The sequence below is a fragment of the Bos indicus genome, chromosome 8, assembly GCF_029378745.1.
Source record: "Bos indicus isolate NIAB-ARS_2022 breed Sahiwal x Tharparkar chromosome 8, NIAB-ARS_B.indTharparkar_mat_pri_1.0, whole genome shotgun sequence".
Taxonomy (NCBI): Eukaryota; Metazoa; Chordata; class Mammalia; order Artiodactyla; family Bovidae; genus Bos; species Bos indicus.
Genome location: NC_091767.1, coordinates 76490190 through 76505561, shown reverse-complemented (window position 1 = coordinate 76505561; position 15372 = coordinate 76490190). Strand labels below are relative to the sequence as shown.

Sequence of the window (15372 nt, the reverse complement as noted above, 5' to 3'; positions counted from 1 at the left end):
GAGGGAAGGGGGTAAGAGAGAGATTACCAAATGAGCATGTCACCCTTATAAAGGATCTGAAATAATGAAGGAGCTTATGATGGGGTCATAAGTGGTTCATGACAGTCACCTGTCTGATCACAATTCCAGGCTTCATTCACAGCTTAAGAGAAACCCCCATCATTCTCCTGGGGTTTCACTGTCACTCACCACTGTCCCCAGGGGATGCTCAGTGCTGCGAAATGGTTCCTAGGACCCTGTTTCTGGGTGTGTGCACTCTTTGAGAAATCTGAAGTTTATCTGTGTTGCTTTTCCCCTTCCTCTGGGAGCAACATAGTGCTGCTCAGCAGGTTTTGGCAGCACTGTTAAAACCCTTGGAGACATTCAAGTTTAAAATCAGGATGACGGTGATACCCTGATGAGATTTAGTCCTTCCATCTCCTCCAAGGTGGAGTGCGTGCTTCTGAAAGCTGCCTCTCATACACAGAGCTAAAGAATGTTCGAACCCCATGGTTCTTTCCTGTGAAGACTGCAAGTTCCTGGTTAGGGTGCACTGTCTTCCATAAAGGAAAAGCAAATCAATACTAATCTGAGCAGCAGACTAGCCTGTGAGTGTTTCAGAACGCATTTAAGCATTAGTGAATCATGGTCAATTCTCCAAGGGCAAGCTCAATATGGATCTGTAATGGGAAACTCTCCATCCTGTTTTATGTTTGAGATAAAACCACAAAGCCCCCATCCAGATGATCAGGGTCCCATTTCATCCCTCGTTGCTATTATCAGTGGCCACACTCACAGATGCTGTCTGGAGAGTAGAGTTGGAAATGGACCGGCAGACCTCAAAGAAGCCTTTTAGCTCAAAAACGCAGTGGTGTCCACAGGCCATTTGTAGCAAATCCAGTAAAAGCTGGATTCATAAAACTCTCTGTGGCTGGGGGAGTTATTACAGCAGCCTTGGAGATCGTTACAAATGCAGATAAAGATCTGCTTTGTCAGAACTGCTTATGCTTTCAGAGTGATAGGAAATGGGGAGTAAAGGATTAGAAAGCTGAGGGCATGTGACTCTTTATTGGCATCTTGTTTGCTAACATTCTTTGAAGGAGCATGTTTTAAGCTTTCAGAATGTTCTGAGTATATAAAACAGGCAGCCACCCAGAGTTTGCTACCTGTACACACTGAATGTGAGTATTTTCAATGCATGCTTTGCATTGTCTTTCATAATGAAAATTGCAAAACAAACACACAAAGCCGTAGGGATCTATTTTTGGCCTTTCTTGGTACACATCTTTTCCTGTTCCTTCTGCAAAACAGTAACATGTCAGGATTACTGATCTTATCTCCTACTCCTGGATGTCCAATCCCTGTGGGTCTGTGGTTCCTTCTAGCTATTCAGAACTGTGTTAGATGTCACTTCCTCCAAGAAGTCTTCCTGGACTATTAAAGGAACCTCTCTCTGCACATTATTCTTTCTAGTGTCTCTGTTTTGTTGTCTTTTAATAAGCACTTATATCAGAAATTATCTTGTTAAGTTGGTTGGGGGCTTATTATGCATCGCCTCTTATGTAGAATCTAAATTTCATGGAAGTGGGACTCTGGGAGTCTTTTTCACTGCAGTACCCCTGTGTCTGGCACATAGTAAATTCTCCACTATGTTAATTGAAGCAGGGCACTTGCATAAATTGCACCAGAGTATGCTCTATCTCTGTACCTGGGAAAGAGTGATTGGTTTACTCCCTCATCCATGTGTTCTCCAAGCATTTATTGGACACTCCTAGGTGGCAGACATTGTTATGTGAAGTCCCTTTGAGGGGTAGGGGCAGACAGGTAAACAGGAAGTTTTGATGGTGTCTCAGTGTCTACATAGAGGGACACAGGGGGTCCCCACTCTGATCCCATCAAGCGGCCCCTCATCAAGCAAGGGTGGTGAGGGAAGTTTTCTGAAGAAGTCGACCCTGGAGCTGTAATGTCTTGTATCTCAAGTTCTTTTGGAACAAGCTCTCCCCAAAGAACGGAAGTGCCACTGCCCTGTGTGCCCTTTAAAGTCAATACCTATTTTGCCATCTTCTGATCACATTCATCATTTGGCTTCAGCTCTTTGGATTTTGCTGACAATTAAATTCTCTTTTATTTTAATTTTACATTCTCACATGCCAGCCCATGTGCGTATGTTATTTGTTGTAACCTTGCCCTCAATACCATGCACAGGAGAGAACCACATGCTGCTTACCCAACTCCTCTTGGGATGGAAAACAGAATTTTAAATGAGCTTAATCATTCATAAGCTTTTGCTTCAGGTGAAGTCAAAGTTAAAGATAAGCTTCAAAGAACTAGAAAGCAGGGCAAGTGACGGGGCAGACGTTGACATTTACCTTGTCAGCAACCCTGTGCAGGTTCCATGGCGTTCCTTCTCTTAGTTTGCCAGGCTACTTATTTGCTGTGTTTGGCAGTACAAGGCCATTGTATCTCACAAGTTTTCCTGAAAGGAGAAGTACCCACCACGAACAATACAATGCAACACAAAACTGCATAAGCACAGACAATGCTACTAACCACTGTGCAAGCTGATATTTGCATTGGGTGTGGCATAGTTTACTATCAGTGATCCACTCCCTATGGAAAAGTAGGCTCTGAGTTATACCATTTCCTAAATTTTGGGGTCCATAGCCAGCTCACAGGGGTCATGTGTATGTGTGTGTGTGTTTATATGTGTCGGTGTGTTATGGGTGGGTTTTTTTTGAAGGTTAGATTGAGTTAATCACTAGTTGGTGGCTCACTTTCATCCCTGGTCCCATTGGCCCACCTATTGGTTGAGTTTCCTTTTTTTTCATTAGTCTTATTCCTAAAGGCAACAACTGGATTCTTGTATGTCATTGACTTGACATAACATCCTTGTAAAATGATTAGTATTATTTTGTGTGTATATATTCTTAAGTTTCATAAATTAAATAGGGCTATATTTAATCCTTCCTTTTTATGCTCAGAACCCTGGGGAATCTACTCACATTTCTGGGTATAGTTCTATTTTGTTGCTTTGAATTGCTGCAGAGAGTCCAGTGGGGTACATTGCCCTTGTGCTATTTACTGCTCTCAGCAGTAATGAACACCCAAGTTGCCCCATATCTTTTGTTGCACCTAGAGTTTTTCTAGAATATATGCCCAGAAATGGGCTTGCTGGGTTGTAAGAAATGTCAATACCCTACTGCTGGGTTGTAAGCAAGCCCAGAAATGGGCTTGCTCTCTAGAAGAGCTGCATGCATCAAGAATCTTCAAATATGTCATAAGCACTTCTATTTCTTCATGTTCCGGCCAACACATAGAATCATCTGACTTACTAAACTTTTTGTTAATCTTATAAGTATAAAGTGACATCTTCGAGTTTTGATTTGCATAGCCCCCTCAGCACTGATGAGTTTGAGCAACTCTCCATACATGAGCTCTTTGGGTTTCCCCTTCTGTGAATTGGCTGTTGACATTCCTTCACCTTTTCCTATTGGAATTCCTCCCCACTTACTTATAGATTTGTAGGAATTTTTTTTCTTTATTCTAGATATTAGCCTTTGTCTGATTTCTATTTTGCAAATATGTTATTTCAACTTATTATTTTGACTATATTAGTGAAATGTTTTAATATTGATATCAAATTAATCAATTTCCCCTCTGTGGCTGATGACATTTGGGATCTTATTTTGAAAGTCCTTCCTCATGTCGTGTGCATTTAGGTTGTACTGTAATTTGAACTCTATTGAGAAGCTTTAAAGAGCTTTGCTTTCCTCCCTGTTTTGTCCTTTTACCATCATTAGATGATTCAACAGTACAGGGACAGTAGATGCAAATTACAGAGTTGGATGTGATTTTGCAGATGTGCTCAAGGCATATTGATTTCTATCTACTTCAAAGTCATGTTGATGATCAAGTTCTTCCAATACAGTTTTCCCACCACCTTTAATTTACTTTCCTGGGCTATTTCTGCCTGGGATGCTTGCCTCTTCTGGCTCATTTTTCTTAGAAAGCTTGTGGAATCAGTAGAATGTACTCCCATTGCAAGAACAGCCCCTTTGCTGCTTCAGGCTGTGGTCAGTGCTCATCCTTAGTCCATCTTCTCATAGACCTTCTGGGTGCTCAGAAATGTGCAGGCATTTCTTTTTACCCCTAAAGATCCTCTGCAGGAACCCTGTATTAGAACCCAGAAACCTTAAAGAAACCTTAATCAGGGATGCTCAGCCATACTTAGTTAGACACGCTGTCTTTAATTTGAAGAGCAATCCATTTATTTTTAAATAAATAAATCCTCTTGGGTCCTTTATGTTTTGATTTTTTTCATTGAATGGGCCACACCTGCACAAATCTCAGAGTAAACAGCTCCAGTCAGGGAATTCTTTGACTCAGAGAAAATTAGCTATGAAAGGAGGCTTGAGGAACACTCAGTGGGTTCCAAATACAGGTGGTAACACTCCTATCATAGGGAACACTTGGAAATATTGGGAGGCATTTTGGGTGTTCACAATAGTGGGTGTGCCACCACCACCTAGAACCTGAAGGGTGGGAGTGCTCAATGGTTGAGCTCATACCTTGGAAGGTCTGAAACAATAAAGAATTATTTATTTCCCCAAATGCCAATAGTGCCCCACTGAGAAACAACTATTTAGATTCCTTTACTGTATAGTTGAAGAAAATGAGACTCAGAGAGTTCATTCAACAAGTGTCCAAGATCACACAGCTAAATCTAAACTAGAATATGACCTTCTAGACACTCAGGCTGTAGTCTTTCCATAGAGAAAAACACATTTTGTTGCGTGAGCTTGTTCCACTCTCTTCTTTTGGGTGGCAGGAGCCATTCCATGTATATCCTGTTTTTGTTGTTTTTAATCTTTCTGTTTATTTTTTATTGGTTACAGCTGAGCTTGGTGATTACGATCCTGATGAGCATCCTGAGAATTACATCAGTGAATTTGAGATTTTCCCCAAGCAGTCACAGAAGCTGGAAAGAAAAATAGTGGAAATCCATAAAAATGAACTCAGGTAATAGCGGTAGACGTTCGTAGGAATGATAGAGGTGAGAAAGTATTCATACTACAGGGAATGTGGAAATCATGTCGTGAACTAAAAATATTTGTAATGTGGGGGCAGACTGTTTCAGGTGGCAGGGCAATATTTCTGGGCACTGGCAAGGTCCCCCATCAATGACAGTCTCAATAATGTGGGGTCCCCTGGGTGGCTGTTTATGAACCATCAGCAATTATTAGAGCCATATATTTTCTTATGGGTTTTGACTACCCTGAGTTTCTGAAAGTGACATCTAGGATAATTAAGTAATCCTTTCTGTTTTGAACTTTGCATTGCCTCTCCCCTGTCCAGTGGTCTTTACAGAAATTTTGACCCCAAGAATTAATAGAATAGAAACCATTGGCAAGGTTTCCTTTACTGAGCTGCTTTCAAGATAACAGATTCAGTGTCTGCTTCTCTTTGCCTTGTCTGTGAGGCTCTAGGATGATTGTTAACTACAGAGTAGTACCATTAAAAAGAGCAAAATCACATACAGTATTTATTCACTGTGTAACGGACACTATTCTAAGTACTTGTACATATTGGTTCATTTAATCTTTGCAGTAGTCCAGGAAATAGGTCCCATGGTTCTTCCATTCTACAGTTGAGGGAACTGAAGCACAGAGAGGTTAAACATTTTACCAAAGATCACACAGCTAGCAAGTGATACAGGCAGGATTTGAGTCCAGGCGGCCTAGCTCCAGGCTTTTGAGTATTGTGGTACTTGTACTTTGCATAGGCTAACAGGAAGGAATGAAGCATGGATAGGAATCATCACCAGTTTGGAATCCAGGTAACTCAGGTATTCTAGTAACTAGAACTTAGATTCCTGCAAATAACAGGGAATTCATTTTGATAATAATAGCAAGCATGGGCTGTGATATGACAAGTATGGATGAAGAACTACAAGTACTGAGGTGCTTCCACCTTCTGGGATCCTGGTAATTATATATATATATACACACATATATATACATATATATAATGTCGTTGGATTATGAGCCCTGGAACAAATAACTGTCCCCTTGAGAGGGAGTGCCGAGATCCTGCTTTATGCAGGCACTCCCCCTTCTGGTGAGTTTGAGAAGACTGTATATGTGGGCCTTAAAGGTTCTGCTTTAGTAAGACCTTTGTTCTTAAGAGATAAAGATGATTAGACATCAAGAAATTGTACCGATTTCAGAAACTAACATACCTTTTCTAGGGGTAATTTTAGGGTATCGTCTCCTAATGCAAGTTTTGTTGAAAATATGACCGTCTGCCTACTCTTTCTACATTTCGGGGACTAGCAGGCTGGAGGTAAAAGTAAAGTCCTGATGTTGCCGTGGGGCTTCCCGGGTGGCTTAGGGGTAAAGAATCTGCCTGTGATGCAGAAGATGCACGAGATTCCACAAGTTTGATCCCTAGGTCAGGAAGATCCCGTGAGGGCATGGCACCTCACTCCAGTATTCTTACCTGAAGAATCCCATGGACAGAGGAGCCTGGCAGGCTGCAGTCCGTGGGGTCACAAGGAGTCCAACGCAACTGAAACAACCTAGCACAGTGTTGCCATGAGGGCTGTGGACCAGCAGCATGTGAGCAGCACAGGGTGAGACCCTTGGGACGAAGGAGTCACAGCCACTGTGCAGCTTAATAGTGAAAGGAGGTGCAACAGTCTGCTCTGAACATAATTTGCAGGGCCTCAGATGCTTGGAACATATGATAATAAATGTTTGTTGAGCTCTTACTGGATGCCAAAATACTATGCTAAGTGCCTAACATACATCACCCCACTCACTCTTCCCGAACTCTACGAGGTAGGTTCCATTGTTGTTCCCCATCTGAGGTGAAGAAAGCACAGCCTGGAGTGAAGGACTTGTTAGTAGCAGAGTCTGGACTTGAACCTTGTTCTTACCTGACACTAACACCCATGCTCTTATCCCCTGGGCTGAGCAGCCAGAAGGCAACCTGGTAGTCATATGGATGTTCCGCAGTGATCACCATGGTGAGGGTGGAGACTGTGATAGGAGAACCAGTTAGTTCTGTCATCCAGTACACATGCTGGGGACCTCACAAGAATAGGAGTAGAAAAAACTAAAGACAATGTCTTGAGAGACATTGAAGCAAGACTTGGTGACCTACTGAGTTTCATGAGTAAATGAGTGGATCAAAGAAGATTCCAGATTGCTTTTTGTAATCAGAAAGCTGTAGATTGGACCTTGTGCCAGCTCCTGAATTTGTTGATAACCCTGAAAGTAGTCATCATGCATCTAGAGAATATAGAGCATCAGCAGTCAGCTGTGGTTTGTAGATCCCAGAAGTAGATGCCACGGCTTGGCCAACACTGCTTTGCTGTGTTGTGACACATTTGTAATGCCCAGATGGCCCTTGTGAAGAAGTCAATGTTGTATGTGTGGAGGATGAAACAGCCACAAATCATGTGATATTGCAAAGAGAGATTCAGAGGATATTTTCCTGTGTGTTTTTGCTCCTTTTTCTCCTTAAGTAGACATATGTTTATGAATCAGTGCAGCAGAGAGAGATTTCAAGTTTGATGAGAAGATAAGAAGAGCAGCCAAGCTGAAAAGGTAGAAGAGAAGGGGCTTTCTAGAATTGGCTGGGAACTTGCTGCAGAGACTGGAGGTGACCCTGGGAATCAGCAAGCCCTTTGTGCACAGGTCATGAACGTATTGATCTTCTTGTGTGGGAACTGGACCTTTGGCTGGACTGCTCTGCAAACCTGAGAGTGCCGGGAAAGAGTCATAGATGGTAGAGACCCATCTGTGACTTGGTGAGGCTGCACCAGGGTGTTACTATCTTACTCTCCATGGTTATCACAACACCTGTGACCATCCCACACAACAAAGGGATAAAGCATGATCAATGATCTGTCGTTATGGAAACTTTCTGAAAGGTTTCCAGTTGGCCTTTGTTGGGGTTTGAAGGGTCCTCCCAATAATGTTCCGCTCCTACCCGTTTTCTGAAAAAATCAAGAAAGAAAACAAAAGAGACGGCAAAAGAGACTCTCAGACACTAACAAAAGGACCATGATTTGCCAGATAAACAGTACTAATTCTGGGGGTTCACAACCTTCTCCAGCCTTTTTACTTGATTAGAATCATTCTCCTCCTATGCTCTCTGTGGAAGGACTAAAGTTGTGATTCTTGAGAGAAAATTAATCAGAGAGGAAAATCTTTCCTTCTTAGGAGGCTACACAGCACTTGAAGGTGGACCCAAGGTGGCTTGATAGACAGACCTTAATAAGAGAGTTCTTTAGGGGGAAGAAAGAGAGAGAGAAAGACTCCAGAATTTTGAGGTGCTTGAAAATATAAGGCCAAGATTTTAGTAAGAGTCTGCTTGGACTACGTGCTTAGACTCTTTTAGATGTTGAAGAGATTTGTGAATGAAGTTCATGGGTCAGCTTTGCCTCTTCAAATGTGCCACATCACTGACTGACAGAGGGGAGAAGACATAGTTTTGCAAGTGTAATACTGCAATTATTGATCATCTTTGTATCAGTCAAAGTAAGCTAGATTTTCCTGAGGAAACAACTCCTAAAAGCTCAGTGGGTTAGAACAAGAAACGTTTGTTTCTTGCTCTGATGTACACCCACGAGAGGTCAGTTGGGGGACTTGGTTCATCATTGGCACTTAGGGCAGTCACGAGCTTGGATTTGCCAGGAAAAAGAGAGCTGTGGAAAGCCCTGCTTTAGCTTGGAAGTGATACATGTCACTTCTGCTTATCCACTGTGTCAGAACTAGTCACATGGCCCCACTCAACAGCCCGCCAGGCTCATCTGTCCATGGAGTTCTCCAGGCAAGAATACTGGAGTGGGTAGCCATTCCCTTCTCCTGAGGATCTTCCCAACCCAGGGATTGACCCCAAATCTCCTGCACTGCAGGTGGATCCTTTACCATCGAAGCCACCAGGGAAGCCCCAACACAACAGCCAGGAAGTGCAGTTCTGATTCAGGTGTCCAGAAGGTGTGAAGTGGAAACAGCTGGCAAACATCTCTTAATGGCCTTCACAATCTCATTGACTAATAGAGTTTTTGTTTTAATAGACTTTATTTTTTAGAAGAGTTTTAGTTTCACATTAGAATTAAGAAGAGGAAAGTATACAGATTTCCTCTATATTCCCTGCCTCTCTACTTGTACAACTTCCCCCATATCTATGTCCATCCCCCACCAGAGTGGTATATTTGTTATAATAGATGAAACTACATTGATTTGTAGATATTATGCACAGTCCATATACTTTAGGATTAACCCTTGAGGTTGTACATTCTGTGGATTCGGACAACAGTATAATAACATATATCCACGATTATAATAGCATATAGAAAATTTTCACTGCCCTGAACATATTCTGTGCTCTGCCTTATTCATCCCTCCCTAACCTCTGGCAACCACTGATCTGTTACCTGTCTCCATAGTTTTGCCTTTTCTAGAATGTCATGTAGTTGAAACCTTATAGTATGCAGCCTTTTCAAATTAGCTTCTTTCACTAAGCAGTATGTACTTACTATTCCTGCTTGTCTTCCTATTGATAGCTCATTTCTTTCTACTGCTGAATAATATTCTGTTGTATGTACCACAGTTTATTTATCCTTTTACCTAGAACATATGGTTGCTTTCAAGTTTTGGAAATTATGAATAAAGTTATTATAATCGTCCATGGGCAGGCTTTTGTGTGGGCATAAATTTTCATCTCCTTTGGGTAAATATCAGGAAGCATGATTGTTGGATTGTATGGTAAGAGTATATTTAATTTTGTAAGAACTGCCAAACTGTCTTCCAAGTTGGCTGTGCCATTTTGCATTCCCACCAGCCATGAGTTCTTGTTGTTCCACAATCTTTACCAGCATTTGGTGTTTTCAGTGTTCTGGATTTTGGCCATTCTAGTAGGTATATCGGAGAGGGCAATGGCACCCCACTCTAGTACTCTTGCCTGGAAAATCCCATGGACGGAGGAGCCTGGTAGGCTGCAGTCCATGGGGTCGCTAAGAGTCAGACATGACTGAGTGACTTCACTTTCACTTTTCACTTTCATGCATCGGAGAAGGAAATGGCAACCCACTCCAGTGTTCTTGCCTGGAGAATCCCAGGGACGGGGGAGCCTGGTGGGCTGCCGTCTATGGGGTCACGCAGAGTCGGACGTGACTGAAGTGACTTAGCAGCAGCAGCAGTAGGCATATAGCTGACAGAGGTTTATTTAGAAAGATTTTTTGTAAAAGCATCTTTGGGCTTCTTAATGTCCTCTGAACTAAAGAATGTAGATACGTATCATTCACATTTTTAAATATATGTCAGTGCTAAAACTTGATGAAGGCAAATGCTTCTTTTAGATCAGGTGTAGTTAATGAATTTGTTTGGCTCTTTGGGCTGTATGGTCTCCATTGCATCCGCTCAACTCTGCTTCTGTAGAGTGACATAGACAATACATAAATGAGTGAGTGGTGCTTCACTAAAACCTTATTGACAAAACAGATTGTGGACCAGATTTGATCCATGGGTTCTAGTTCACTGACCTGTTTTAAATACCTGAGTTCCCTGGTGCCTCAGATAGTAAAGAATCTGCCTGCAATGCAAGAGACATGGGTTCGATCCCTGGGTCAGGAAGATCCCCTGGAGAAGGGAATGGCTACCCAGTCCAGTATTCTTGCCTGGAGAATTCCATGGACAGAGGACAGTCCCTGGGGTTGCAAAGTGTCAGACATGACTGAGTGACTAACACTGACTTTTCAGAACAGATCTAGAATCAATTTTTTCTTCACTATCCTGACTCTGGTTGGATGGCATCACCGACTCAGGATGTTTGAGCAAGCTCCAGGAGATGGTGAAGGACAGTGAAGCCTGGTGTGCTGCAGTCCATGAGGTCACAAAGAGTCAGATACGACTGGGTGACTGAACAACAAATCCTGACTCTGAAGATAATTTTAAGGCAAAAAGATCCATATTTGTTTTTAAAATTTGGTATAAGAAATGAGCTCATGATTTATACATTTTGAAGTTGGTATGCAGAGATGAGATTCTAGCAATAGGACTGCTTAGAAATAGGATATTCCTCTTTCTAGAGCCCTCTGGTGGCTGGAGGACGCCATTGCCATAATCCCTGCTGGGTGTATGTGCTGTTGTGTCCGACTGTTTGCGACCCCATGGACTGTAGCCCACCATGCTCCTCTGTCCATGGGATTTCCCAGGCAAGAATACTGGAATGGGTTGCCATTTCCTTTTCCAGGGGATCTTCCCAACCCAGGGATCGAACCCGTGTCTCTTATGTCTCCTGCGCTGGCAGGCTGGTTCTTTACCACCAGCACTACGTTGGAAGCCCCCACAATCCCTGGGGATGTGAGTTATGTTTTACCCTCTTGGTTTCTGTTTGCCACAGCTTTAATCCCAACCACCTGGGTTAAGAGGGATGACCTCTGCCATTAGCTCTGAGGGTGCTTGGAGGGGGTTGAAGATCAAGAATAAGAATGACTTTACTCTCAGGAACCCTGATAGGCTTCCCTGAAGTTTTTCCTGGAGTTTCTACTCAGCTAATCTTCTCAATACCAGTTCATCAGGTTTCTTGTTAGAAGCCAAGATTTTTGAATCAGTTCCAGTCACAAGACATCAGCTTTTAAATATTCAGAAATCTCAGTTGGCAGTGAGGTGGTTTGATGGTGTATTCCTTGCCTTAAAGAACATAAAAATGATTGGATTAGCCATCCCCATAATGATCTAATACAGTGTGTTTTGTGCTGGAAGTAATGATGACACTGGGTGTATTTTAAACAGACTCGTTATCTCTTTTTATTTCTCAGAACTCACATTCTGTGTAAATCATGTGCCCTGGCTTCCTGGCAAGGATTTATAATATCGAAAATGTCTAGCTTTCCAGAAATAAGTGCCCTGCTATGGAAGGACCCTCTACCTGTGCTTCCAATTAGTAGTTTACAAGAGCCCTCTTAGGAAACTATTTTGTACAGTTTTGAGAAGAATGTTTACTGTTTAAAAGGAAGAGGGGAAATGTCAGATTATTTTACAACCCCAATCTTTCTTAAAATGTGTTTTTGCTCTGTCATCCCTCTTTCCCCTTGCCCTGTATCCTTTCCGTTCTCAAGGCTCTCATTCCAAAAGCCTAGAATCTCCTTTCCTCCCTTCCTCCCTCCCTCTACCTTCCTCCTCCCTAACCCTGCCCCTGAATCTCTTTCTCCTTACCTTTCTCTCTCTCCCTGCCACCCCTCTCCCTATCTCTGGTAGGTTATCAAATCCATTTTCATTCTCTGGTGTAATACTCTTCTTAGGAATGGGAAGATGGAATGATTTGGCATCAAATGCTTCTCCTGAAGGGCTTCCCTGGTAGCTCAGAGGTTAAAGCGTCTGCCCGCAATGCGGGAGACCCGGGTTCAATCCCTGGGTTGGGAAGATCCCCTGGAGAAGGAAATGGCAACCCTCTCCAGTGTTCTTGCCTGGAGAATCCCATGGACGGAGGAGCCTGGTGGGCTACAGTCCACGGGGTCGCAAAGAGTCGGACATGACTGAGTGACTTCTAAATCTTTGTATTATGTGGCTTAGAGTCAGGGACATTTCTAGAAAGCCTTGAAAGAAAGAAAGATAGCGCTAAGTCGTGTCCGACTCTTGCAACCCTATGGACTATAGCCTGCCAGGCTCCTCGGCCAGGGAGAAATGATGTGTGCACCCAATCCATCAACATTTCTTATACAGATGAAATCTGTCTAAGGTGACTTGAAGGGAGAAAGCAATGTCATGGAAGTGCAACACAGCTTTGAAGAAGGACAGAGGGGTAGTATTAAAAGCTGGACTCAGTCATCACTTATTATACTCTTTGATTACCCTTGACATGTGGTTCTAAATTATGCATAGAATCAAAGACATTTTGAACTTTTGATGAAATTATAAGTGTATTTATCCATTCTTCTATCCACACACCCATCCATGATCCATCCATGATCCATCCATCCATCCACGTATCTGTCCATCCCTTCATGCAGCAAATATTTGTTGAAGAATAACTATGTAGCAGAAACTGTAAAAGTGTCAGATGACCTACCTAGCCCAGTGATCTTCAGCTGCTTCTCCAACAAGCTGGGAGCCTCTTCATCATCTACGTGCTCCATGGCCTGATGTTTTTGAAAGATTCTATCTGAAAACAATATTCATGAAGCAACAAGTAACTTGCTTCTGAATTTTTTTATTGGTCATCCATAGCTTTAATTTGGAGAAGGCAATGGCACCCCACTCCAGTACTCTTGCCTGGAAAATCCATGGATGGAGGAGCCTGGTAAGCTGTAGTCCATGGGGTTGCTAAGAGTCGGACATGACTGAGCGACTTCACTTTCACTTTTTACTTTCATGCATTGGAGAAGGAAATGGCAACCCACTCCAGTGTTCTTGCCTGGAGAATCCCAGGGACGGGGGAGCCTGGTGGGCTGCCGTCTCTGGGGTCGCATAGAGTCAGACACAACTGAAGCGACTTAGCAGCATAGCTATAATTAACATTCAAAGTCTTTGAATATCAAGAGGTCACTGGTCCAAAGCAAAGAAACTTGACAGCTAGTTATGACACTTGAGAGACTCTTGAAGTCCAAAGCAGGAGTTATAATGATAATCCTTGGACTACCATCTGACACAGATAGATGTTTTTAGGCCAAATAATAGTTTGTTTGTTTTTTTTTTTAGGTTCTAATTTTTATTACCTGATAGAAAAGTTTCATTTTATTGTTTTTCTCTCTCTCTCTTTTTTTTTTTTTTTTAGTGCAAAACTTCTTGTTTTCTTTTTTTTTTGTTGTTTTTTTTTTCTTTTTTTTTCTTTTTTAATTTTATTTTATTTTTAAACTTTACATAATTGTATTAGTTTTGCCAAACATCAAAATGAATCCACCACAGGTATACATGTGTTCCCCATCCTGAACCCTCCTCCCTCCTCCCTCCCCATACCATCCCTCCAGGTCGTCCCAGTGCACTAGCCCCAAGCATCCAGTATCGTACATCGAACCTGGACTGGCAACTCGTTTCTTACATGATATTTTACATGTTACAATGTCATTCTCCCAAATCTTCCCACCCTCTCCCTCTCCCACAGAGTCCATAAGACTGTTCTATACATCAGTGTCTCTTTTGCTGTCTCATACACAGGGTTATTGTTACCATCTTTCTAAATTCCATATATATGCGTTAGAATACTGTATTTATGTTTTTCCTTCTGGCTTACTTCACTCTGTATAATAGGCTCCAGTTTCATCCACCTCATTAGAACTGATTCAAATGTATTCTTTTTAATGGCTGAGTAATACTCCATTGTGTATATGTACCACAGCTTTCTTATCCATTCATCTGCTGATGGACATCTAGGTTGCTTCCATGTCTTGGCTATTATAAACAGTGCTGCGATGAACATTGGGGTACACGTGTCTCTTTCCCTTCTGGTTTCCTCAGTGTGTATGCCCAGCAGTGGGGTTGCTGGATCATAAGGCAGTTCTATTTCCAGTTTTTTAAGGAATCTCCACACTGTTCTCCATAGTGGCTGTACTAGTTTGCATTCCCACCAACAGTGTAAGAGGGTTCCCTTTTCTCCACACCCTCTCCAGCATTTATTATTTGTAGACTTTTGGATCGCAGCCATTCTGACTGGTGTGAAATGGTACCTCATAGTGGTTTTGATTTGCATTTCTCTGATAATGAGTGATGTTGAGCATCTTTTCATGTGTTTGTTAGCCATCTGTATGTCTTTTTTGGAGAAATGTCTATTTAGTTCTTTGGCCCATTTTTTGATTGGGTCGTTTATTTTTCTGGAGTTGAGCTGTAGGAGTTGCTTGTATATTTTTGAGATTAGTTGTTTGTTGGTTGCTTCATTTGCTATTATTTTCTCCCATTCTGAAGGCTGTCTTTTCACCTTGCTAATAGTTTCCTTTGATGTGCAGAAGCTTTTAAGGTTAATTAGGTCCCATTTGTTTATTTTTGCTTTTATTTCCAATATTCTGGGAGGTGGGTCATAGAGGATCCTGCTGTGATGTATGTCGGAGAGTGTTTTGCCTATGTTCTCCTCTAGGAGTTTTATAGTTTCTGGTCTTACGTTTAGATCTTTAATCCATTTTGAGTTTATTTTTGTGTATGGTGTTAGAAAGTGGTCCAGTTTCATTCTTTTACAAGTGGTTGACCAGGTTTCCCAGCACCACTTGTTAAAGAGATTGTCTTTAATCCATTGTATATTCTTGCCTCCTTTGTCGAAGATAAGGTGTCCATATGTGCGTGGATTTATCTCTGGGCTTTCTATTTTATTCCATTGATCAATATTTCTGTCTTTGTGCCAGTACCATACTGTCTTGATAACTGTGGCTTTGTAGTAGAGCCTGAAGTCAGGTAG

At 42.1% G+C, this 15372-nt stretch overlaps 1 protein-coding gene across 2 annotated transcripts in view; it reads left to right on the top strand.

Annotated features, from left to right (window-relative positions):
* Positions 1 to 15372, top strand: part of FRMD3 (FERM domain containing 3) — a 351285-nt gene that overhangs the window by 222765 nt on the left and 113148 nt on the right. For both annotated transcript variants that reach the window (XM_070795032.1, XM_019966466.2), the window contains exon 6: positions 4875 to 4998. In XM_070795032.1, coding sequence (XP_070651133.1) covers positions 4875 to 4998 — 124 coding nt within the window. The remainder of the gene's footprint in view (positions 1 to 4874; positions 4999 to 15372) is intronic.